The sequence below is a fragment of the Carlito syrichta genome, unplaced genomic scaffold, assembly GCF_000164805.1.
Source record: "Carlito syrichta isolate Samal-C Ts95f unplaced genomic scaffold, Tarsius_syrichta-2.0.1 Scaffold82257, whole genome shotgun sequence".
In the NCBI taxonomy this organism is placed as follows: domain Eukaryota; kingdom Metazoa; phylum Chordata; class Mammalia; order Primates; family Tarsiidae; genus Carlito; species Carlito syrichta.
The window spans coordinates 95,072-119,564 of NW_007026353.1; the positions used below are offsets into that span (position 1 = coordinate 95,072).

General features: G+C 36.3%; 1 protein-coding gene across 1 annotated transcript in view; it reads left to right on the forward strand.

Moving 5' to 3' along the window:
- LOC103257955 (PH domain leucine-rich repeat-containing protein phosphatase 1) overlaps positions 1-24,493 on the forward strand; it is a 195,248-nt gene that overhangs the window by 95,056 nt on the left and 75,699 nt on the right. The window contains exons 2-3 of the mRNA XM_008055664.2: positions 15,329-15,525; positions 22,021-22,146. Coding sequence (XP_008053855.2) covers positions 15,329-15,525; positions 22,021-22,146 — 323 coding nt within the window. The remainder of the gene's footprint in view (positions 1-15,328; positions 15,526-22,020; positions 22,147-24,493) is intronic.

Sequence of the window (24,493 nt, forward strand, 5' to 3'; positions counted from 1 at the left end):
GAATATTGATGTTCCCAGTTCTAGAAGTTTGCTCTTGGGCAATTATAGTAGTTTATTTCAGTTCCAGTGAGGGTAAAATTTTGATGTGAGCATAACTGTGTTAGGGAAATTTTAGCTACTGTAATAACCAACAGTACAAATCTTACGGTTTAACATACTTTAGGCTTCTTTTGTTCTTGTGATCAAGTTCATTGCTGATGTTTCTGGTCAGGCAGCTACGTACAAGTTGACTCAGGAATCTAGACTTTTTCCATCTTGTGGCTCACTTATACCCTAGAGCTGCCTCAGGATTTTCTATACAGTCTTTATCTACTTGACCAGTGGGTGAAGATTGTGTGGAAGATAGTGTGGGCCATTTTATAGGCAGATCTAGAAGTGGTGTGTGTATTGCTGTCCACATTTTATTAGCCAGAACCAGTTGCATGGCCCCAGCTGAATTCCAAGAGATGCTAAGAAATGTGGTTATTGTATGTTTTCAGAATGACAAAATGAATATGCTTTTATGATAGCAAGCACAGCAAAATCCATAATAGTCAATTTTATCTTTTATTTTCATTGTAGTTTGGAAATGCTTTCATAAAAATCTATCAGTATTTTGCTGATCTTCATATACACTCTTATGTTATCTCTCTTCCTTTTTCCCATTTGGTTAAAAACTGTTTTTTGGGAGGTTTGGGGGGCAGAATGGAAAACAATGTAGAATGCTAGATAAATTAGAATACTATCTGTTTAATTACAAATTCAAAAGTCTTCCCCAGAAAAATTACAAGTTTTCATTTCCTTTTTCATTTTTAGGCTATTTTCTTTTAATCATTCTTTAAAGAGTAGTGATTTCACATGTCCTAACCAAACACAACTACTGGTGTCAATAATGTGAAACTTATTTCCACTATGGTAGTGGGTGTGGATTCATTTTAGTCATGTGGTTTGGTATGCTTTTCTTTTTTTCTTTCATAGGATATATGAAAAGGTTGCTCATTTCTGTGGGAAAACTATTTGGCAATGGAAACATACTTATTTTTGCATATTTTGATTTTATAGCTGATTTAGAGCTGCTAGCTAGAAAGAACTGATAACATTAAAGAGGGATCTGAAGTCATAAAAAAAATTCCATGGTCTTTGACCTAGCAATTCATACAATGAAAAAATCATAAATAATCATAAACAATAAGGAATTTGGTAAGCAAACGATAACTTATGGAGTATTTTCCTAGTCTTTAAGATATAGACTGACAACTTGGAGTAGTGTGTGAAATACAATTTGAAGGGGATAAAGCAGGATATAACATTGTATGTTATGATTACAAGTATTTTAGAAGATATGCAAATTTATAAAATTACAAATTCACCAAAATGTATAACATTATGAAGATCATGGGATTATGGTTATCTATTTATTTTGCTTGCTTTCAAACTTGTGATGATGGGGCTGTATTTATGATAATAACTGGCTTTAGAATTTTTATTTTGGTGTTTTCTTAGGGTGTGTGTGTGTGTGTGATTGGAACACCACAAACTCCTAATAAAAGCGTGATACCGTGAAAACTTGACTCAGCTGGAGCTGAGAAGCTGTCTGGCTTCATCAGCCACATTTCCACACCCACAGCAGTGTGCATCACCTCTGACACAGCCACGGTTTTTATCTAGCAGAGGTAGTGGAGTATGATGTTTATTCATTTAGAGTAGTTGAGAGCAAATAGGGGTATACTGGGCCTTAGGGATTCTTAGCTTTAAGATTTAGTCATTCCTGGGGTCTCTAAAGCCTCCCAATTGGTAATTTTTCTGAGGCCCAAATTTGAATAGCACCTACCCTGGGACCTGTTCTCCAGCTTCATTGTTCAGCTTAAGTTCAGTTGTTTCTTATTCAAAGTATTCTACACTTTAACTCTAGTACTTTGTGACATTCTTTGTGGAAAAGTATCACAAAAGTAAAGCCCCCTGGGAAGGCAGGTGATGAAAATCTTGAAGTCTACCAAAATGATGGTTTTTAGCCAGAAAATAGTTGTGGGTAACAGAAACTTAACATACCTATGGACCTGAACGAGTCTACCAGACATTGTAATGGGAATTACAGACAATAAAGTTAGTGAAATAGTTTCAGTGATTGTTCCAGTCACTGACAATATTGCTAATCAAATAAAGAAAACTTGAGAGAATGCTGGAAAGTCTTTAAGGTATTGTGTAAAGTTAGACACAGGAAACGTGAGGCTACCATTTCAGGGAAGAAGCAGACAGTGAAGACATTGAACTGACAAGTGAAGTTTGATTTGAAAAATTTTGAGTACATTTTCTTTGCCAGATATGAAGTTAATAGTGAAAAGCTGCCCCAACTACCATATATTGCACCTGTAACTGAGCTGAAGAAGCTCATAAAAGGTGGAAGGGTTATGGTATTGTATGATGAAAAACTGTGGTGAAACTTACATTTGAAGAAGGTACCTTTTCATCTCTAAACATACATCTCAAGCATAAACATGAACATTAGGTATTCAAAACAACTAAAGAGTAATTTTGATCTGTTGATGGAGTCATATAATGAGGAGAACTTTAAAGATGCCTGAGGACTAAATCTAGTTCCTTGTGAGGAAAGGAGAGGAAGGGAGGGAGGAGTGGAACAAGCTGCACTTGCTCTCTGGTCTGTTCAGCTCTGTATTTGCCTCACTCATCTGCTTCCCAACTTGTCTCACTTGCTTCTTTGATCTAAGTTAATCAACCAGGTACTGGTGCTAACCTAATACTCAAACTTGGTGGGCCTCAAATTGTGTTTCCCAGACCTGCAGCATGTATAGAATCTCAAGCCCAGAATTATTGAATCATAAACTCTAGGTGGTTGAGCCCTGCAATATTTTAGCAAACCTTCCAGGTGATTTTGGTGCATTCAGAAGTTTGAGGCCTTCTGTTCTAAGTTGTCTTCATTCAGCATTTCCTTTCAGGATTTTAATTTATGATCTTTTGCTATATATTACACAAATGTACAATCAGTAATCTTTATAATTTTGATTTTGCATATTTTAAAAGTTGATGGCAAATTTTACTGTAGTTTATGTGAGAGTTTTCTTTGGAGGATTTTTTTCCCCCTTTTTAATTACATTAGCTTACAGGATCTTTAGACGTATAAAGGGGGGTAGCTAGTTCACATTTTTCATGTAGTACTTTCAGTATTATAAAGATTATAAGCTGTGAGGTACTAAAGAATTTAGAAATCAGAGGAAAAGTTTAGATTATGACATTTTTCCGGGATAAGGATCTAAGGTAATTTGAGAGAATATAAATAAACCTAATCAAATTGAGTAGCTGACAGTAAGAAGCAAGATTTACTGGACAGTTGACTTTATATATTTTGATCTGATGCATAAATTAACCCTCCCAAATCTATTTAGCAGCTGGTTGTCATTTCCATTAGCTAAAAAGCAGTTAGTCTTAAATCTATTTCAAAGCTCCTGCCAACACTCCTTGCTGAGCTGCTTTAGCCTTTCAGGTCTAACAAAAATTCCCAGATGCAGCTTGATGTTCAGTTCTCTAGACCTCTTATGTGGAGTCATTTTAGTCTTGCTAGCTCTAGAAATGACCCAAGCAAGTAATTTAATTCATTCTTTCTATCACTTGTGGTAGTCAAAGATTTAAGGATTTATATACAATAAGAAGCATGCTTTAGAGTTTTATTAGTCTAAGCTTGAAAGGTAAGGAGAGTGAGGTGAGAGTTGAGTGTTTTCACTCATTCCTGACCATCTTCAGCTCCAGGAACATTGTAAGTTCTTCCTGTAACTTTATGTAGTGATCAAACTTTTCTTAGTTTTTGGTACTGTATTATAAGGAGAAGTTTCACTCTCTAACGTTTTATTTTTAATTTAATTAATTATTTTATTTATTTTGGAGTTGGACTCTTACTCGGTTGCCTAGGCTGAAGTGCAGTGGCACAATCACAGCTCGCTGCAGCCTTGACCTCCTGGGCTCAGGCAGTCCTTCTGCCTCAGCCTCCTGAGTAGTTGGGACTACAAGCACGCACCACCATGCCTGGCTAATTATTTTATTTTTTGTAGGTACGAAGTTTTGTTATATTGCCCAAGCTGGTCTCGAACTCCTGGGCTCAAGCGATCATCTCGCCTTGACTTTCCAAAGTGTCAGGATTACAGATGTGAGCCACTGCACTTGGCTAGTTTCTAACATTTTAGAAATTGTTGTGATTGTGTAATATGGCATTCTTACCCTTGTTTTTGACTATTTCTGGTTATAGTAGACCCTCACTACTTTATACAAAATCCTATAAATAATTTTGTAGATTTCTTTAGGGAAATATAGGTTATTAAATTTTCACTATGTTTACTAAGTAGAACTACGTGAAACTACCATAATGAACTTGTAGGAGTTATTACTGTAAAGTGTATTAGTTTAAAATAGCCAACATTCATCTGTCAGTTAGGAATTCAGAAGTGCCTTAGCTTAGTGGTTTAATACACAAAACATTTATCTCTGAGTCAGGAATTCAGGAGTGGCTTAGCTGGATAGTTCTGGCTCAGGGTCTGTCTTAAAGATTGCAATCAGGATCCTGGAGACTGGAGTTTTCTGGGCTAAATGGTGACTGGAGGATCTGTTTCCAACATGGTCTGCTGTTGCTGAGAGGCTTTAGTTCCTTGCTGACTGTTGGCAGGAAGTTTCAGTTCCTCACCTTGTTGGCCTTTTCATATGGTTGTATGAGTAGCCTTGTGGTGTGGCAGCTGGCTTCCCAGAGGTAGTGATCCTAGAGACAAGGAGAGAGCAAGGAAGAAGCTATATGCCCTTTGTGACCTAGTTTCAGAAGTCACAAGCTACTGTCACTTCTACCAGATTTCATTTGTTAGAAGCAAGCCGCTAAATGCAGTCCATACACAAAGGGAATAGATTGAGGATCTACCTTTTGAAGGAAAGAATTTAAAATAATGTGGACATATTTTTAAACTATAAATTTGTGTTATTCATTTCCTGATATTTGAATGAGTATACACATATAAATGATATATATTTATAATGCTGGAATTATTCCATATCTGTAGTATAAAGCAGGGATCCCCAACCCCCAGGCCACAGATTGGTACTGGTCCATGACTGAGAGAAGCTTTATCTGTATTTATGGCCACTCTCCATCACTCGCATTACTGCCTGTGCTCTGTCTTCTGTCACATCAGCAGTGGCATTAGATTCTCACAAGAGTGCGAGCCCAGTTGTGAACTGCACATGTGAGAGATCTTGGTTGCGTGCTCCTTATGACAGTCTCATGTTTCATGATATGAGGTGGTGATGCTAGTGCTGGGGAGGGGCCACAAGTACAGATTAACATTAGCAGTGAGATTTGGCTGCCCAGAGAGCATAATAAATCACCTGCTTGTAGACTCCTATCAAAACCTTGTCAGTGAATGGCAGGTGAGTTGATGTACTTCAATTGTATAGCTGCACCTGGTGGCAGACTTTAAGTCAGAATCCAGCACTTATTTTAAGTGCTGGCCTGCCCATTATTTTATTTACCACTTTCATTCGTGCCTCTTTGCCACACCGTGTACTTTTCTCTGTCACAATTTTGCTAAGCTCACAAGCTAACCCTAGACAAAATGAGTAAAAAATAAACATCACCAGAGAGCTTCTTTGAAAATCGGGAGAGACCCAATGATCAGACAGCAAAGACTCTAAGACTGCCAACAAGAAGGAAGCTGCATTTAAAAGAAAATATCAAGAGTCCTACTTAAATTACAGGTTCGCTGCAACAGGTGATTCGTATTCTCCAAGCTTGCTTTGTATAATACCTATCTAGCAACCGGCTATCCAGTGAAGCCATGAAACCTTCAAAATTGCTTTGCCATATTGAGCTCGAGCACCCTACATTAAAAGACAAGACTTTGGAGCTTTCAAAAGAAAAAATGTGAACGTGAAGAAAAGAAGCAATTATTGAAGGCCATCATTTCATCAAATGTGTCTGCACTGAGAATATCATTCTTAGTGGCTAAATTGCTAAAGCACTGCTAAAGCTAAGAAATCCTTTACAATTGGAGAAGAGTTGATCCTGCCTTTTGCTAAGGACATCTGTTGTGAACTTTTAGGAGAGGCTGTAGTTTAAAAGGTGGCATGTGTTTCTCTTTCGGCTAGCACCATAACTAGACAAATCAGTGAACTAGCAGAGAATTTTGAGGTACAGTTGTTAGAGAGGATTAATGAGTCATGGTACACAATCCAGGCTGACAAGTCTACCGATGTTAACAACAAAGCAACAGTTCTTGTTTTTATGCAATATATTTTCAGGAAGATGGGAATAAAGATATGTTATGTGCCCTTTTGTTGCTAACCAATACCATAGCTGCAGAACTATTCAAGTCTGTGAATGATTACATATCAGGAAAACTGAATTGGTCATTTTCTGATGGTATATGCACAGACAGTGCAGCTGCCATGACTGGATGGCGTTCTGGTTTCACTACTGAGGTCAGAGAGGTGGCTACACATTGTGTCATCCATGGAGAAGTGCTGGATAGCAGAAAATGTCACCTGAACATAACAATGTTTCACAGGAGGCGATTAAAATTATCAGCCACATTAAGGTTCATGTCCTTAAGTCACGTCTGTTCGCACAGCTCGGTGAGTTGGACACAGAACACATATGTCTTCTCTTATACACAGAAGTGAAATGGTAGATCTCTAAAGGTAGATCACTGGCCACAGTTTTTGAGTTATGAGAGCTGTTCCAGGGATTTCTTTCAGACAAACTGTTACCACATATTAGTGACACAGAATGGGTTGCAATACTTGTTTACTTGAGTGACATATTCATCCTGCTCAATGAACTCAATCTATCACTTTAGGGAAGAGCAACAACTGTGTTCAAGTCAGCAAATAAAGTGGCTACATTCAAAGCCAAACTGGAATTATGGGGGCAACAAGTGAATGTTGGGATTTTTGACATGTTTCAAACATTAGCAGAGATTTTGAAAGAGACTGAACTAGGCCCTTCTTCCTTTCAGCTGGTGCATGATCACCTATCTCAGCTTTCAAAAGAGTTTGAGCATTACTTCCCAACCAGAAAGACCCCCAAACTGAAAGGAATGGATCCGCGACCCATTTGTGAATAAGCAAGGTGAATTGACTTTGCACTACCAGAGGATCATCTGCTTGAGTTGCAAATGACGGTGGCCTTGAAATTATGTTTGAATCAGCTACAAATCTCCATACATTCTGGATTAAAGACAAGAAGGAATATCCTGAGATTACCACAAAAGCACTGAAAAGCCTGATTCCATTTCCAACATCCTATCTTTGTGAAGCAGGGTTTTCTGCTGTGCCAGCAACCAAAATAAGATTATGGAGTAGACTGGCCATAAGCAACACACTTCAGGTGTCACTGTCTCTCATCAACCCCAGATGGGACCATCTAGTTGCAGGAAAACAAGCTAAGAACTCCCACTGGTCTGCATTATGATGAGTTGTATAATTATTTCATTATATGTCACAATGTAATAAAAATAGAAACGATCTCCCCATCCATGGAAAAATTGTCTTCTATGAAACTGGTCCCTGATGCCAAAAAAGTTGGGAACCTCTGGTCTAAAATATACATTTCCTGTTAGCAGTGTATTATAACCATCTTTTCAGGTCAGTAGTTGCATGTCTAGTATTATTTCAAGTAATTTGTCAGTATTCCATTGTGGATGCATCCTGCTTTGATAAATTCCCTTTTGTGAGATATTTAGGAGGGATTTTAATGTTTCATCACTATAAATAACACTACCTTGGTTATGCTTATGTATACATCTTTATAAACTTGTTAAATTTTTTCTTAGATTACATTTTTGGAAGTTGCAAAAAGAGTATAAGCCAGGTGCAGTGGCTCATACCTGTAATCCCAGCATTTTGGGAGGCTGAGGTGGGAGGATCACTTAAGCCTGAAGTTAGAGGCCAGTCTGGGCAACAATAAGAGACCTCATTTTTACAAAAAAAAAGAGAAGAAAGAAAGAAAAGGAAAAATTAGCTAGTCATGGTGGCACATGCATCTAGTCCCAACTACTTTGAAGGCTGAGGCATGAGGGTCACTTAAGCCCAGGAGTTCGAGGCAGCAGTGATTGGGCCGCTGCAGTGATTGGGCCACTGCAGTTCAGCCTGGTTGACAGAGTGAGACCCTATCTCAAAAAATGAGAGATTGTAAAAAATTAAGGCATTTGATACTTATTTCCTAATTGACCTTCAGAAAGGTTGAAATAATGTACACTCATATCAGCAGTATATGAAAAGTTTGTTTCCCTAAAACTTTATACAGCAGTAGATATTAGGTATCAGTCTTTTTAAATCTTTGTAAATTAGATGTTGAATGGTAATTTGTTTTAATTTTTATTATCAATGACACTTTGGAGATTATGTTTTTTTTATCTGCTTGTACTTATTATGTGAACTTCCCTGTTTATATATCTTTATTTTTCCCATTAGGGTGCTGTTGTATAAAATTGATTATTATACTAAGGACATCTCCTGTGCTGTATTTAACAACAATGTTTTTCAGTGTGCCTTGAAAGTTTATCATTTTTACTTAGTCAAAGCTATGAGGAAATCTTGAGTCCTTTTAAGTGTTCATTTAAGTATTTTAATTGGTAAAATTAGCAACATGACTAGTTAGTGTCTCATTGAATAAATGGAACTTTACAGGTGCTAAAAGTGTTTCTACGTAAAACAAATTATTTGAGGGTAATGATATATATACATATATGTATATGTATGCACATTTGTGTGTGAGTGATATATATAATTCTGAACTTGAGTCATTTTTGTACAAAGGCAAATAGCTGTTTCAGTCTACTTGTCCCAAGGGCTTCTCTGAATTTCTTATTATAGTAATATACTGATATTCAGCATTTTTTTTTTTTTTTTTTTGTGCTGGAGTTTCACTCGGTTGCCTAGACTGGAGTGCAGTGGCCTTCCGAGTAGCCAGAATTACAGGCATGTGCTACCATGCACGGCTGATTTTTTTGATTTTTATTGTAGAGATGAGGTCTCGCTGCCCAGGCGGGTCTCGAACCCGCGGGCTCAGGCAATCCACTCACCTCAGCCTCCCAAAGGCACGATATTACAGGCTGAGCCACCGAGCCCAGCTGATATTCAGCATTTTGACAAAAAATGTTTAATTATGTTACTCATGCACTTATAAAAATAAATAACAAGTATCAAAGTTATTTATATGATACTTTGTTTCAACCAAGATGCATTCATAGGGACTGCATTTATTCTTTTACTCAAAACAACTAAAAAACTGGAGAAATATATGAAACAATAGCTTTCAGACACTGGACATCAGTTAGCACAGGGCACAAACACCTACAGCAAATCCTCTCCTTGAAACGGGAAACAAGTTACAAATATATTGATTTACTGATGGGAGAGGGTTCTAGTTTTCAGTTCAGGGAGAAGGAACCCATATAGAGACTAGTAGTCACCTAAGATCTGGAGACAGAGCTTGGGAGTCTGGTGAGGCTAAGTAGCTCGGGTTTATAGACCAGAGTCTGGGAGAGGAAAGAGCAGCTCAGAGAATTAGAGTTCTGGAAATATGCAAAGTGTCACCACTGAGCTTTGAAAAGCTGAGTACTGATCTATGCATGTGTGAGGAAACTAAGACTAGGGAAAACACAGAAAAGGAGCAGAAGGAGCAAACCTTGAAGTTCATACAAGGCCAGAAATAGTTCATGTTTCTACCAGCCAGAGTGGAAAACCTTGTAACTTACGTGGTATCAGGTACTCAACAGGGTATTGCTTGCTACTATTATTGTTAGCTCTGGACTTAAGGCCATTCTGGTCCTGTACAACAAATCATAGAAGCAAGGTGTATAAGAACTAACTACTTCCAAACAACTTAACTCTGTCCTAAAACAAAGCTCTGCAGTTTTTATAGAAATATAATTTCTATAATTTCACCAAGGTTAAGTTGATAGTGGCTTTCATCCAGACAAGAATGACCAAGTATGTAGGAAATAATGAGAAAACTCAATGGAACTAAACTGATAGAGCAAAGATATAAATGATAGAATTTGTTGACAAGAACATTTAAGCAGTTATTATAGTTATTTTCCATATATTCACAAAGATAAAAGAAAGTATACTAAGGAAAAACTTGGAAGATGCAAATATGTGCATGTAAATGCATATGTAAGTAAGTGTGTGTGAGTGTGTGTACACACATACAAACTGAATTTGTAGAGATAAAAAGTACACTGAATGGGGTTAACAGATTAAGCACTGCAAAGGAAAATATTAATGAACTTGAAGATGTACTAATTGGCTACTAATAATGAAACGTAGAAAAAATAACATTAATGAATTGTGGAATTATGTCAATTCACTAATGTTATTTTAGTGGCTTAATATGTGTGTAATTAGAGTTCCTGTGCAGGCCTTATGAGGTCAGAAAAAGTATTTGAAGAAGTAATGACTGAAGCAATTTCAAATTTGACAGTAAATTCAAAAAATTCCACAAACCTCAAGGACAAGAAACATGAAGTATGCTAAGAAACAAATTGTTGGAAAGTAGTGATAAAGAGAAAAATCTTTAAAAATCACTGAAGGAGTTGTTAGCATGCTATATACAAAGGAGTGAAGAATGACAACAGACTTTGCAGCAGAAACAGTGCACATTAGAAGACTGTGGAAGATCATCTTTTGCATTCTGAAAGAAAAAACTGTGAACCTAGAATTCTATACACAAGGAAAATCCCTTTTAAAAACAAGGAAAAAAAGCATTTCCTCAGATATTCAAAAACTGAAAAGCATCACCAGCAGACCTGTGCCATAAGAAATGTTACAGTCTTTGAGGCAGAAGGAAAATGATACCAGATAGAAATCTGGATCTACATAAACAAATGAAGAACACTGAAAATAATAAATTTTTTTTAAAAGGTTTAAAAATTCTCCTGTAAGGTCATTTTACTGCCTTAGTAAAAATAATAGCAGTGTATGGGGTGGGACTAAAACAAACCAGAAAGTAATTAACAAACTTCCTCTTTGCCATGATTATAACATTTGCCAATTTTCAGTGTAAATACAACCACGTTGGTTGTTTTCAGGCTACCAATATGAATTACAGAACTGGGAAGAGATATACAGAAATATACCGTTATTTGGTATTTTCAGCATTCATCTACAGTAGATGTAAGTGCACAGACAATAATAAAATACTTAGGAAGTGATGAATTTTGATTATTACTAAAAATCTCACCAACAACTTTTGAGCTAGTATAAACAAACTCTTGCATACCCCTTTCAGTAACGTAAAAGAAGACTAAATGGGAACAGTAGCACAAAGACTGAGAAGGAGAAAATGGAAGTATAGTATTATAAGGGTTTTTTTTTAATCAATATTTTTTATTATGATGTTGTGGGGTACAGTTAAGGGTTAGGTATACAAGTACATTTCATTCAGGCACCCTGTTGATAAGAGGTGTTTCCCCATCCCCAGACAGATATTTACTACTGTTAATCCCATCTCCCCTCCCCATAGTTTCCCACTACTGTCAGTCATTTTCTTATAGTATTACATTGGATGTTCAAGGTCCATTATATGAGTGAGAACATGTGATACTCGGATCTTTGTTTCTGTGAGAGGTCACTCAGTATTATAGACTCTAGTTCCATCCAGGTTGCTGCGAAATTCATGATTTTGTTCTGCTTTTATGGCTGCGTAGTATTCCATCGTGTATATGTACCACATTTTTTTAATCCAGTCCTCTTTTGGTGGGCAGCATGGTTGCTTCAGGTTCTTGCTATTGTGAACAATGCTGCGATAAACATACGTGTGCAGGTAGCTTTTTTATACAGTGATTTGAGTTCTTCAGGTTATATTCCCAGTAAGGTTCATATTGTTCCTGAAGTGGTACAAGTTTATATTGGTAGTGGAAATAGAAGTATATTGTTATAATTTTCTTATATTATTTATGAAGTGGTATAATATTACTTGAAGGTAGACTTGAGTTTAAAATGTATGTGATAAACCCTAAAGCAACCACTAGTAAGAAAGAGCTTGTTTTTAAAACAGTTCTTTTTCATGTTTATTTTTTGAGGCATGCATATCACAGGACCACCAAAGCTTTGGTGAAAGCTATTTTTCACATTTTCCAGATAGACTTCCAAGACCCAAAAACATTAAAGTGGCTGACTTGTGGTAAGGCAGAAATGAAATTCTGAATTTATGAATGTGAGGAATACATTTGTTAGGAAATAAGCTGACTTCAGGGAATAATTTGTTTTTGTGTGTGTGTGTTTAAGATTTATGACCACAAAACATGCACATAAGATGGCGGTTACTGAAATGTAGGACTTAGGCCTTGCCTACCAAGGTTGCAAATCCGTAAAGCTGTTGTAGTGGGCAGAAATCCAAGTGATTCTGATAAATATGGTTATTGAACCACAGTGTTAGAAATTCTGCTTTAAGCAATTGGGTGCAGAGAACATTTTCTTGATATTCCCAGCATCTAACATAGAGGCTAATTGTGAATATTTCATACTTTTTTTCTTCTCTTTATACAAAAGTTGTACTATGTGAAATAAGTGAAAATTGTCAGTTTGGTGCGGGAGAGGAGTCTTGAGTAAGTAATTAAGACCCAGAAACCTTGGTGTGATCCCTTAGCATTATACTATAATTTTGTACAAGTGAATTTAACCACCTTGTGGGCCAGTGTCTGTTTTGTAAATCGACTAGTATAGATCACTTTGTCTACTATGTGCCAAGTAAGTAAAAGAGAAAGTATGTGAGTATGTTTTTAAATCATTCTCTGTTGTGGTCATGTTTCTTTCTCCACTTGAAATGTTTGCTTTTGCTGTCTATTTTTCCTCCTAGATTATGTAAAAAAGTGCTTTAAACCTGTAGGGAATTAGAGTAATTTCTAAAGTAAACGTTATAACCACTGACCTAGCTTTAAACAGGCAGACATTGGTTACTGGTGCTGTCAGTGTTTATTAGCACATAGGGCAGGTGAAATTTCTCTGAACTGAGAATTTTGAGAATTGGGAAGGAGAGCAAAAATAATTCCATATGTCATAGAATAAGGAGGTCTGATACAAGGGAGGGTACACCAGGTGTACGTCACCTCATTCATCTTCATATTCCCGAGCCCAGTTGGAACACAGCCAAGTTCTGAGGGTGTGTCTGATCTGAAAACACCCAGGGAGGGGACACATATCAGGGATATTGAAACTCACACAGAAAAAGACCAGAGGGTTTGGATTCAGCCTGGGATGTTTAGGGCTTTCCAAGGACAGACCGATCATAAAATTTTGCTCCAAGTCTTCTCAGAACTCTTGGGAATTTTTCTCACTAGGGAATAAAAAGCCAGCTTCTGTCATGTATTCATACTTTTAAAGATCTATCAGATAGATAGTCCAGTTTATCTGGTGACTTGCTCTGGGGCTTTTTCTAGGACATATATGGAGTTGGAGAATTGAAGGACTGTCCCTTATGTACCCCTGTTCCCTTTTTCTCTGGTGTCTAGTTTTTCACAGATCTGCATAGATGTGACAGGTTAATAAGTGCCCTTGAAGTCACTCACTGATGTGGCTGAATAAAATGCCTGCTTTTTGGCATTTATGTTTGTGAGTGTGTATGTGTGTGCGTGCTTCTATCAGATCAGATTCCTTGATAGAGAATGTTAGTTTATTACAGTCAAGAAAATTGCATTTTGGAAACCCAGTTGTCTGTTGTACATTGTTTTTAGTCTTTCAGTTACCTTTCATTTTTCTCCTGAGTCTTGTCTTCTCTCCTATTTCTCTCGTACTTCTCTCTGCAGGAAACCTAGGCATTAGGCATCCTCCTCTTGAGCTGTAAATGAACTTGTGCAGAAAGAGACATGTGAATGACCTTGTCTGATCCATCACTGGCAGCCGCAAGTCAAGTCTGTTTTGAGTAGTCTCCTGGGCTTCTTACTCATTTGTGGGAAAATTAACCTGTGGTAGACAACACTGTACCTTTCCACTGACGGCTTTAATGGTGTAGTTTGCTGAATTCCTGGTTCAAATAGCTGAATCATTGTTATATTTCATTCTGGCCCAGCCCCAGAAAAATTATGTAAAGTATTTATTTTATAAAATATTTTGATGAACATGGAGAAAGAGGAAGTGAAATTTAAATCTGCTGGTTATTTCCTAACATTCCTACCTAAAGTATGTACTAGGAGGAGGGTTCAGATACTCTTTGGAGCTTATTGAGATCTATCTATAGTTCTGTTGCTTTTCCTGTTCCCTATCTAGTAGTTATTAGGAATTTATCAAAACTACTTGGTACTTATGTTGATTTTTAATATTTGTAATAATATAATTTCTCTTGAACCTATTTCTTATGCTAGCCCTTCGCAGCTAGTCAGACTTCCAAGTAAATGTATCACTTCTGGTCACCCATTATTATGTTGTTATTATGTATCTCTTACTAACTTATTTCTGACGTGGGTCTCAGTACTCTTTGACATTATATATCCAGTATCTAGAACTGGAGAAATACTTTTCTTCTTTCCTATGCAACTCTGTCACTGTGTCATGTTAATCACAGTAGTTCTCCCATTAAGTTGATAGGACTTGAATGCAATTCTGCCAAGTTTATTTGCACTTGGGAAATGAGGACTCATCAGATCTTTCTCAGTTCGCTCTCACTCTGAGTCTCAAGGTTTGTCTCTTTGCTTCTGTGCTCCTCTCTATGAATTACAAGCAACGGAGTACCCATCCTTCATGGATTGTTGTTAGGTTTCTCTTTGAACACTTGTAGTTATGAATATTCAAATATGATAAGTGGGATATTATTTCTAAAAGGAAAAACAGTATTTTCCTTTTAGAAAAATCTTTTTTTGTGTCTTTTTAATAGTAAATATCACTGAATATATGTAGAAGGGAAAATATCAGCAGTTAATTTTATTAAACTGATTAGTTATATTAAACACAAGATGTTGGCTGTTATTTTCCTAACTCAGTCTGTAATGTTTTCTTCTTAAATTATTAGAATATTTAAATTAACTGTAACCATCCATTAAAAATCTTGAAGTCATCTTTTTTCAAATGTAAACTTAAATTGTGAAAGACACAAGAAAATAAAACTTGAGTTAAAATGGGTTAAAAAGGTCATTCTCTAAGGTTTTAAGGAAAAGACTTTCCTTTACCTAATATGAAAATGTATGCATAGAGTAGATGTGGTAGTTTTTACCATAATTTTCTTACTGCAGCTGTCATATTCTCTCAATTGTAACTTAGTTTTTCTGTAATTATTTTCTGGTTTTCTAATTAATATATCTAATATTCAGATGAGTTAGGGAAAAAGCTCATTTTTAAAGAACATGTTTGCTTGTGTTTGTTTTAGGAAAACCTCACAGCACCAGTAGCTCTGAACGGATTCAGCTCTCAGGAATGTACAATGTCCGTAAAGGCAAAATGCAGTTGCCAGTGAACCGATGGACAAGACGCCAAGTCATCCTGTGTGGGACCTGCCTGATAGTATCATCTGTGAAAGACAGCTTGACTGGAAAGATGCATGTTCTGCCACTAATTGGTGGAAAAGTAAGTTTAAAACAAGCAAAGTACTAACAGGTTTCCCAGCATCAGTAAGAACCTTACTTTGAGCCATTTCTGATATAAGAGGTAGATGATTTTTTACTCGTTTGAGATTTTATTCGTTTCCTTTTGTGCTCACTCTCTGTGGGGAGTATTGGTTGGTGGAGTTGTGAAAAATAACTGCCATTGGCTCACATGATGTCCTGGTGGTTGTCACTTCAGTAGTACATGCATTTTTACCTACTGGATTGAAAATGGATCAGATAGAGTGTCACTGTTATCTTTTAGAGTGTAGATGATAAACTCATTTATGAGTGAACAACTTCTGATATCATAAGCTTACATGTAGAGTGTACCAGTCCTTACGTTTGTGACCTTGGGAACATTCACGCATGTTTACCAAGGAACTCTCTAGTGATTAAGTCTTTGATCACCCTTTTCTTTACCTCTTTGTGTTTAGTAACCAGTGGGATTAGCATTTTTAGTTTATTACCATAACAAGTCATATATTTGAATCCTATTAAATGTTTCTCATTTCAGAGAAAACATGGTATTTTTCAACTGACAGATATTTCTGACATTACTGACTGATGTTCTTTGGGCATGTTAACTATTTTTTTCCTATCATTTGTAAAATAGAGGGAACCAGATTGCTTGGGAAAATGTTACATTCTTTTCTTTGTCAGATTTATTTATATACACCCAAGCGTTGGAGGGGGTAGCATCGCTATAATTATATGCTGGTATTTCTTGATTTTTAAATGACACAATATGTTAATTAAAAAGAAGGAAGATTTGGATGAGAAAATGGACATTGGATGCATATGAAACAAATTTTTTCTCTATCACTTTTTTCTCCTTCTGAGTGAGCATTGGAAAGGAGACAGGAGATGGAGAATCTAAAAAGAGAAAAAATAAGCAACCAACTTTTATTAAAGTAAATTTTTTTTAAATTTGACAAATGTCTGATCTGTTCCAGGGATTATAAATAAAGGAAGTAAGACCAGCTGTGTGTCCTAAAAAGTGGTTTTGTTGTTCACCTGTGGCGTTGCAAGCACGTTCTTCATCGTCTTTATGAATAAATAGCCTATTATCAGTTTTTCCCCCTCTTACTATTTATATATTCTAGTTCTAAGAAGGCTAATATTTCATCATCTTCAACAGTAGATTTTGGTTATGTGGTCCAAGGTGCATTTCAGTCTGTTTTAGTCATCCATTTTGAAACCGTTGCTCCTTAACTTTTGTCTAAGCATTTATGAGTTAATGGCCGACTCATGGATTGCTGAAAAATTGATCAATATTGCCACCATAGATCATCATTAAAATGCATATTTAATGTTTGATGCTTTGTTAGGTCAGCAGTCCATCTCTTCTCTAAGATGCTGGTGTTTGCATAGGGATATTTATATTTGTATTTATAACATATTTATTCAGTATACTCTGTGGGGAAGGCACTGTGCTTGATACCCCAGAAATACTAAGATGGGTAAGTCACCATCCCTGCCTTTGAATAGATTATAATTTTGTTTCAAGAGATAAAGGGTAGATACAACAATATCTGTTGTAAGAGAGGTGCAGAAAAGTACTGTGGGAAATTAGTGGAAGGAGAAACTACATTTTGTGGAGGGAAGAGGTGGTTTTGTAATAAAGGAGGCAGCAATTATGGTAGAATATGAAGACGAAAAAAAATCTTTTGATATGTGAAGAAGGTGGTCAGAAAGATTATTATGCTCAGAGAGGCAGAGGCAGGAAGGCAGGAGATAAGGTCAGCAGATCCAGTTATAATTAGCATTTGTATTCAGAAATGGAGACTTGTCATCCTGTTTCCCAGACCTATTATTGGGTGGACTTCTACCATTGAGTGAATTGAAAGTTAATAGCTTCCTCTTTTCACAAGCAAACCTTATAAAACCTGTTTTACGCTATGCCTTTAAAAATAATTGAATACATTGAAAAATTGAGTCTTTAAAACCTGTTGATCGAGCTAGGGAAAAATAATTTACTTTTTGCAGTCTCAGCTTTCATTAATGTTTGCCATTTCTTTTTTTTTTCTTTTCATTCTGTCCTATTGTAACAGGAAAAACAGTAAATGGGGAAGGGATTTGATTTTTTTTCTTTTTATTTTATATATAAATGAGCTAGAAATAAGGTGTGAGATAAATTGATCATAACCTAGCTTTAACTGCTGTGGCATCAAATTGATATACTGCTGGAGCATGGTCATTAATTTACATTTCTTTTTCTTTTTTTTTTTTTTTTTTTTTTTAAGTGCGAGTCTTACTCTGTCGCCCAGGCTAGAGTGCAGTGGCACGCTCACGGCCTCTGCAGCCTCAACCTTCTGGGCTCAGGTGATCCTTCCACCTCAGCCTTCCAAGTAGCTGGAACTACAGGCATGCACCACCACACCCAGCTAATTTTTCTTCAGTTTTGCAGAGATGAGGTCTCGCCAAGTTGTCCAGGCTGGTCTCGAATCTGTGGGCTCAGGCAGTCCTCTCACCGTGGCCTCCCAAAGTGCTGGGATTATAGACTTGAGCCACCGTACCTGGCTAGTTTGTATTTTCAAATAATAAATAGTTTTGCTGTTGTTAAGTTAAACTCTTTTACTATTTAATTATCCAAAAATTTGTTTTGTTTTTGTAATATTGAATTTGCCCTTAGATTTTTAGATAATGCATTTTAATTAATACTTAATATTTGCTAAATTATGAAGCACAATTAATGGAGTAGTTATTAATTTACTACTCAGTTTAGGAACTGTAGCAATATCAATATTAACGTTTCTTCTACCTGTGTTCTCTTTACATCTGTCCTGTTGCCTCTCCTAATCCTAGAGATATTCACAGTCCTAGAATGTGTAGTCATCATTTTCTTGCAGTTGTGGTCTTCTGCAGTTGAATTTTTTCACTCAATATAATGTATCATAATAAGATTCCATGATGTTTATATGGTTTTCTCTATAATGTTCTACTCTGTAAACATTCCACAATTTTCATAATTTTCTAAGTAAATTTCCTGTTGATATTTGAGTTGCTTCCAGTTTTTGGTTGTTAAAAGCAATGCCACTTACATAGACTTATGTTGATTGGCCTCCTGGTATGCAAATACTTCTTCTAGGGCAGTAGTTTGCAAATAGAGTTAATGTGCCCAAGAGGCATTTGCTAATATGTAGGAATGTTATGATGGTAAAATAATTGAACAGTCAACATATCAGCTAATATAGGTTTAAGTTATGCCATGTTAACAACCCTCCCAAATTTCAGTGATGTACTGTAACAGTTATTTCTCGCTCACGTTGTATGTCCACTGTGGGTCAGTGGGGTTGAGGGGTGGAAATTTCTTTTTTCACATAGTTGTAGAGGGACTTAGCCTGATGAAAACTCTGCTCTTTTGTACTCACACATTTGGGACATGCGGCCTCCCTTTGTTATTTTGGCAGGGGAAGAGGTAAGTGGAGAGTCTTACCATCTCATATATTTGGATGCAGAAGTGACACATTGCCATTTCGCCCAGTGGCTTATTGACCAGAACTAGTCACATTACGCCACCTTAATTGCAAGGGGTCTGAGAAATGTGGAGAAATAGAAAGAGTACTTGGTAATTACAACTGTCTTTGTTGCAAGGGAACACTGTTGACATATGAAGACAGGGGCCTAAAGAGTAAAATATGCAAAGTATTATACAGTCTTGCACTATGCACAATGAAGAACTCTTCAATCCAGAATTTCTATAATGACCTCCTTGAGAAGTACTGCCCTTGGGCACATACTTAGGAGTGCAGTTATTGGGCTTTGGGAGCATATACACATTTAATTTTAGAAGTTGAAATCAAGTTATCTTATAAAGTTGTTGTACCATTTTGCATCCACAGCAGTGTACAAGTTTCTTGTTTTTCTGCATCTTCACCAACATTTTACTGCAGTGTAATTGACAACAATAAAGTACATTTTAATAAGTATGATGACTGTATACACCACTAAATACAATTTGATAGCTGTATACCCCCTTAAACCATCTTCATAATCAAGATAATGAAAACATCTATCACTTCCAAAAGTTTCCTTCCATTTGTATTCCTTCCCACTCATTTGTTTCCATTTCCAAGAAACCTTTTGCCTGATCTCTATCAATTTAGATTAGTTTAAATGGCATTTAAAAAAAATTATATATTCTGTTTAGTGTATAGAAACGCTATATTGAGGATTAATCTTCTCTTCAACCACCTTGGTATATTTTCTGGTTTATTCTAATATGATGCCTGTAAGATTTTTTTGAGTTTACTATGTAGCTAATCATGTCATAATTTTAAAAATTATGGTTTTCTTTCTTCTTTTTCTTTGTCTTACTGTAATGGCCAGGACTCTAGTACAGAGTTAAATAGAAACTTATCCTATCGATGATCTTAAAGAGAGTGATACTTCATTAACTTTGAAGTTTGCTTTAGATGTTTAATAAATACCCTTGGTTAGCTTAAGTGAATTATTTGTGTTCTGAGTCTGCTGAAAGTTTTTATTCCAAATGATGGACAGTTGGTAAATGCTATTAACTACTTTTTCAGCAACTGTAGGGTATGATCATATGGTTTTCTTCTTTAATTTGTTAACGTGGTTAATGCTTTTATAATTCTAATAATGTTAAAGTATCTTTCCTACCTTGAGCTTGTTCTTGATATATATATTTTTTCTCTATGACTGGATTCTGATGCAACATTTTGTTCAGATAAGTCTTCATGACTGAGATTACCTGAGGTTGCCTGCTACTGTGCTGATATAGCTCTGGTTATGTTGGCCCCATAAAATGAGCTGAGGTATTTTCCTTAATTTTTTTTGTTTTCTGGATGAGTTTGCATGAGTTTGGAAATGATGTGCTTTTTGAAACTTTGGTAAAACTTACCTGTAAAGTATGGGCCTGATATTTTTTTGAGAAATTCAGAAAAAGATACTCATTCTATTTCTTCAATGGTTGTAGAGCTATTTAGGCCTTTGTTCTTTCTTGATTTAATAATGTTGGTAAACTATCTGGTGAACCTGTAGCCATAGCCACCTTTTCATTGTTAATATTATTTATGTATGTCTTATTTTTCTTGACAGAATTTCCCAGAGGATTTATGAATTTTAGTAGTCTTTAAAAAGTAACCAGTGTTTTGCTTTGTTAATGTTCTCTGTTACCTGTCTAGTTTTCATTTCACCAATTGCTGCATTTATCATAGCCTTTGTTCTACTCTGGATTTATTTGTTTTGTTGTGGTTTTGTGCTGGTCAAATTACTTTTCTGTCCTCTTTTCCAATATGAGCATTAAAAAATATAAATTTCCCTTTATCTAGCTTCTTTTATTGCAATACACAGATTTTGATATGTAGTATTTATATAATTGTTAAGTTTGAAAATTTTGATTACAGGTCAGGCGTGGTGCCTTATGTCTGTAATCCCAGCACTTTGGGAGGCTGAGATAAGAGGATTGCTTATGCCCAACAATCTGGGTTTGAGACCAGCCTAATGAGACCTTGTCTTAAAAATTAAAAAAAAATTATCCAGGCACTTGTCGTCCCAGCTACTTGAAAGGCTGAGGCGAAAGGATCTCCTGGGTCCAGCTAGGATTACGCCACTGTCACTCTAACCTGGGTGACAGAGTGAGACTCCCAACTAAACAAATAATAATAATAAAGAAAATACAATTTTGATTATGATTTCTCCTTTTACCTGTGAGTTATTTAGAATTGTATAGTTTAAAAGTGTTATTTAGAAGTGTTTTATTTTCTAAACATACATGGATTTTAAATTGATTTTTTATTGTTGATTTGTAACTTAATTGCATCTTGGTCCGGAACTTAGTCTATGTGATACTGATCTTTTTGCAGATTTTTTATACTTTGTGTGACTTGACTTGTAATCATTTTTGTAAATGAAACATAGAAATTTGTGTACTGTTATGTTACTTTGTTGTTTGGATTTTTCCCTCTTGTAAAAAATTTACTGGGAGTAGAAATTTGATTTGACTATGCTACTTCATTACTAGGACTTGCAAGTTCTCATGGAAGGATTTTATTTCAGGTTAATTTCAGTCAAATAAGTTTTAAAAACTTATTTAACATGCTCTAAGACTTATTTTAAAATAAGATTGCAATTCAGAGTAATCAAAAGTCCCTTAAGAAAAAATTCTTAAGTAAATTACTAAGTGAAAATTTTAAGAGTAAGTCAGCCCTCAGCACCCTATTGTGAGGTTACAAGAATAAGAAAGGGAGTCTGGACCAATTTTAAACAGGAAGAAGAGAATTTCACTGTGGTGGGGAAATCTAATAAAGATAAAACTCTCCTTTTTTTGTTTCTTTCTAATTCATATTGGTTGGTCAGATGCAAGAACTTAGTTTTTTTAAGTAATGAAAGGAACATATATAAGGAAAGATGCAAATCTGTGCAAGCTCGTTGATCTGAAGTACAGTTAGTGAAATACATCAGTGGTTCTGCTAACTTACTTGATTTTGCTTTTCTTTGCTTGTTTTTATAGGTAGAAGAAGTGAAAAAGCACCAGCACTGTTTAGCATTTAGCTCCTCTGGACCCCAAAGCCAGACTTACTACATTTGCTTTGATACTTTCACAGAATACTTAAGGTGGCTGCGACAAGTCTCCAAGGTAAGCAAACAGGAATCTGGTCAGCTTCTAGCTGGCTGCAGAGTTGGTTTCTGCTTTACTCAGGTTCAAAATATACTTACACACAATTTTTTTTAGGTATTGCTAGTGGTTAGCAATTTTTAGTTTTTTAAAAGCTAATTTTTGCTGAAAAGTAGCTTTTTATGAATGGCTGTGTTTTGGGCCTAATTTTGTGTAGACTTAAAAATAATTTAGTCAGTGGACTGGCATTGCTATCTTAATGCTGTAGATAAAAAAACATGAGATTGAGATTATTTAACAAACGGATTCAGGGTGGGACAACTACAAAAAACCCCACAAAATACCCAGAGAATTGTTACAAATTTCCTTTCTTCCTCTGACTATTTTTTCATATAAGCTCTTTAATCTGACCAGGTATAGTGGTTCACGCCTGTAATCCCTGCATTTTGGGAGGTCAAGGCAGGAGGACCACTTGAAGCCAAGAGTTCGAGACCAGCCTGGGCAACATAGTGAGACCCTGTCTTTATAAAAATAAAAAGAGCAAAAAAGTCTAATCTTGTGCCTCTCTGCTTTTCACCTTTATTCTGCCTTTTGAGTGGTTTGATTTTTTTCATTTTATTTTTACCATTTTAAATTCCCCTAATTAAATAAAATCACCATGTCCCATGAAATATAATACTTAGGTGTATGTGTAATGAAAGCCAGAATAACATTATAAATAAGGTAAAGAAATAGCTCATATTTTGGGTACCCTGTGAAAGGATATTTTTATATCTCATTTGTGAAATTATGTATAAAATGGTGAGGTGGATCGCAATACTTAGTGCCTTGGTTTTGGGTGTGTTTTTGTTTTTTATTTTGATTGATTGTAGAGATGAGGTCTCACCAAGTTGCCCAGGCTGATTTTGAACCCCTTGGCTCAGGCAATCCTCTCGCCTTGGCCTTCTGAAGTGCTGGGATTGTAGGCTTGAGCCACCTTGCCCGTCCTTGGGTGTGTTTTTGAAGTGATGAAACCTCTCTAGGGTACAGGAGTATTTCGATGAAATTTGCCCTCATATTTTGGAATTAGTTCAGGGTGATTCATACTGCTGTGTGATGTAATTATTTGTCAAGTGAATGAATAGGAGAATAACTGTAAAACAGTTAACAGAAAATTAGAGAAAGTCATTTTGAAATACTGGCCACATTTGATTATCAGGTAAAAACCCCTGTCTGATGATTGGATATCCCTTAGGAACATTAGTTTCTCTTCCTTCTAGAGAAGCTGCTGTGGGCAGAATTTTGGTTGAGAGGAGTTAGAAGATTTTTTTAACCTAATAGGCAGTACTTGTATATTTACAGAAAAGTTGCAAAGACAGTACACTAAGTTCTCATGTAACCCTTACTCACTTTTCCAGATATATTAAACCAGTACATTTGTTAAGTCTAAGAAACCAGCATTGGTACATTGCTCTGAGCTAAACTCTAGACTTTGTTTGGATTTCACTAGTTTTTTCATTGGCCCCTTTCTGTTTGAGGATCTCATCCAGGGGTACCACATTGCATTTGGTTGTCATGTCTTCTTTGTCTCCTCTGGCCTGTGTCAGTTTTTTTACTCTTTCTGTGTTTTTCATACCTTGGCAGTTTTGAGTCGTACTGGTGAAGTAGTTTATAAAATGTCCTATATGGAGATGTTTTGATCTGTTAGACCAAAAGCAGTATAATGCATTGGAGACCAAATGTCAGCTGCTCTGCATTCCTTTTGAAATAAGTCAGAGGTATAATTTCTTGAAGAGAAGGCAGAGAGGCAAAGCGCAAGCAGTGGATTATGACATATCTCTTAAGTAGGGTATAAAAAAATGTTAATTTCTAACTTGTTGCTGGTGATTTGTAAATGTCAAGTGTTAGCTTAGTCAGTACTCTTTCCTCTTCCTGATTGGCTTATACACCATCTCTGTGGTCTGATAGTATAGTGTATCTGTTAAGGTGACTCTCGCTCTGATTATCCAAGCCATGAACAGATTCAAACATCAGACTTCTACACTAGGAGGTGGTGGAGGGTGTGGGGAGAATTGAGACATGAGAGAATGTGATGGGGGCAGAATGAAGGAGAAGAATGTCAGTGCTAGTTTCTCTTTCTATTGATTATTTTATCATCATTAGAAAGTGTTTGAGCTGGGCTCGGTGGCTCAGCCTGTCATCCTGCGCTTTGGGAGGCTGAGGTGAATGGATTGCCTGATCCCGTGGGTTCGAGACCCATCTGGGCAACTTGGCGAGACCTCATCTCTACAATAAAAATCAGGAAAAAAATTAGCCGGGCGTGGTAGCGCGCGCCTGTAGTTCCAGCTACTCGGAAGGCTGAGGCGGAAGGATCGCCGGAGCCCAGCAG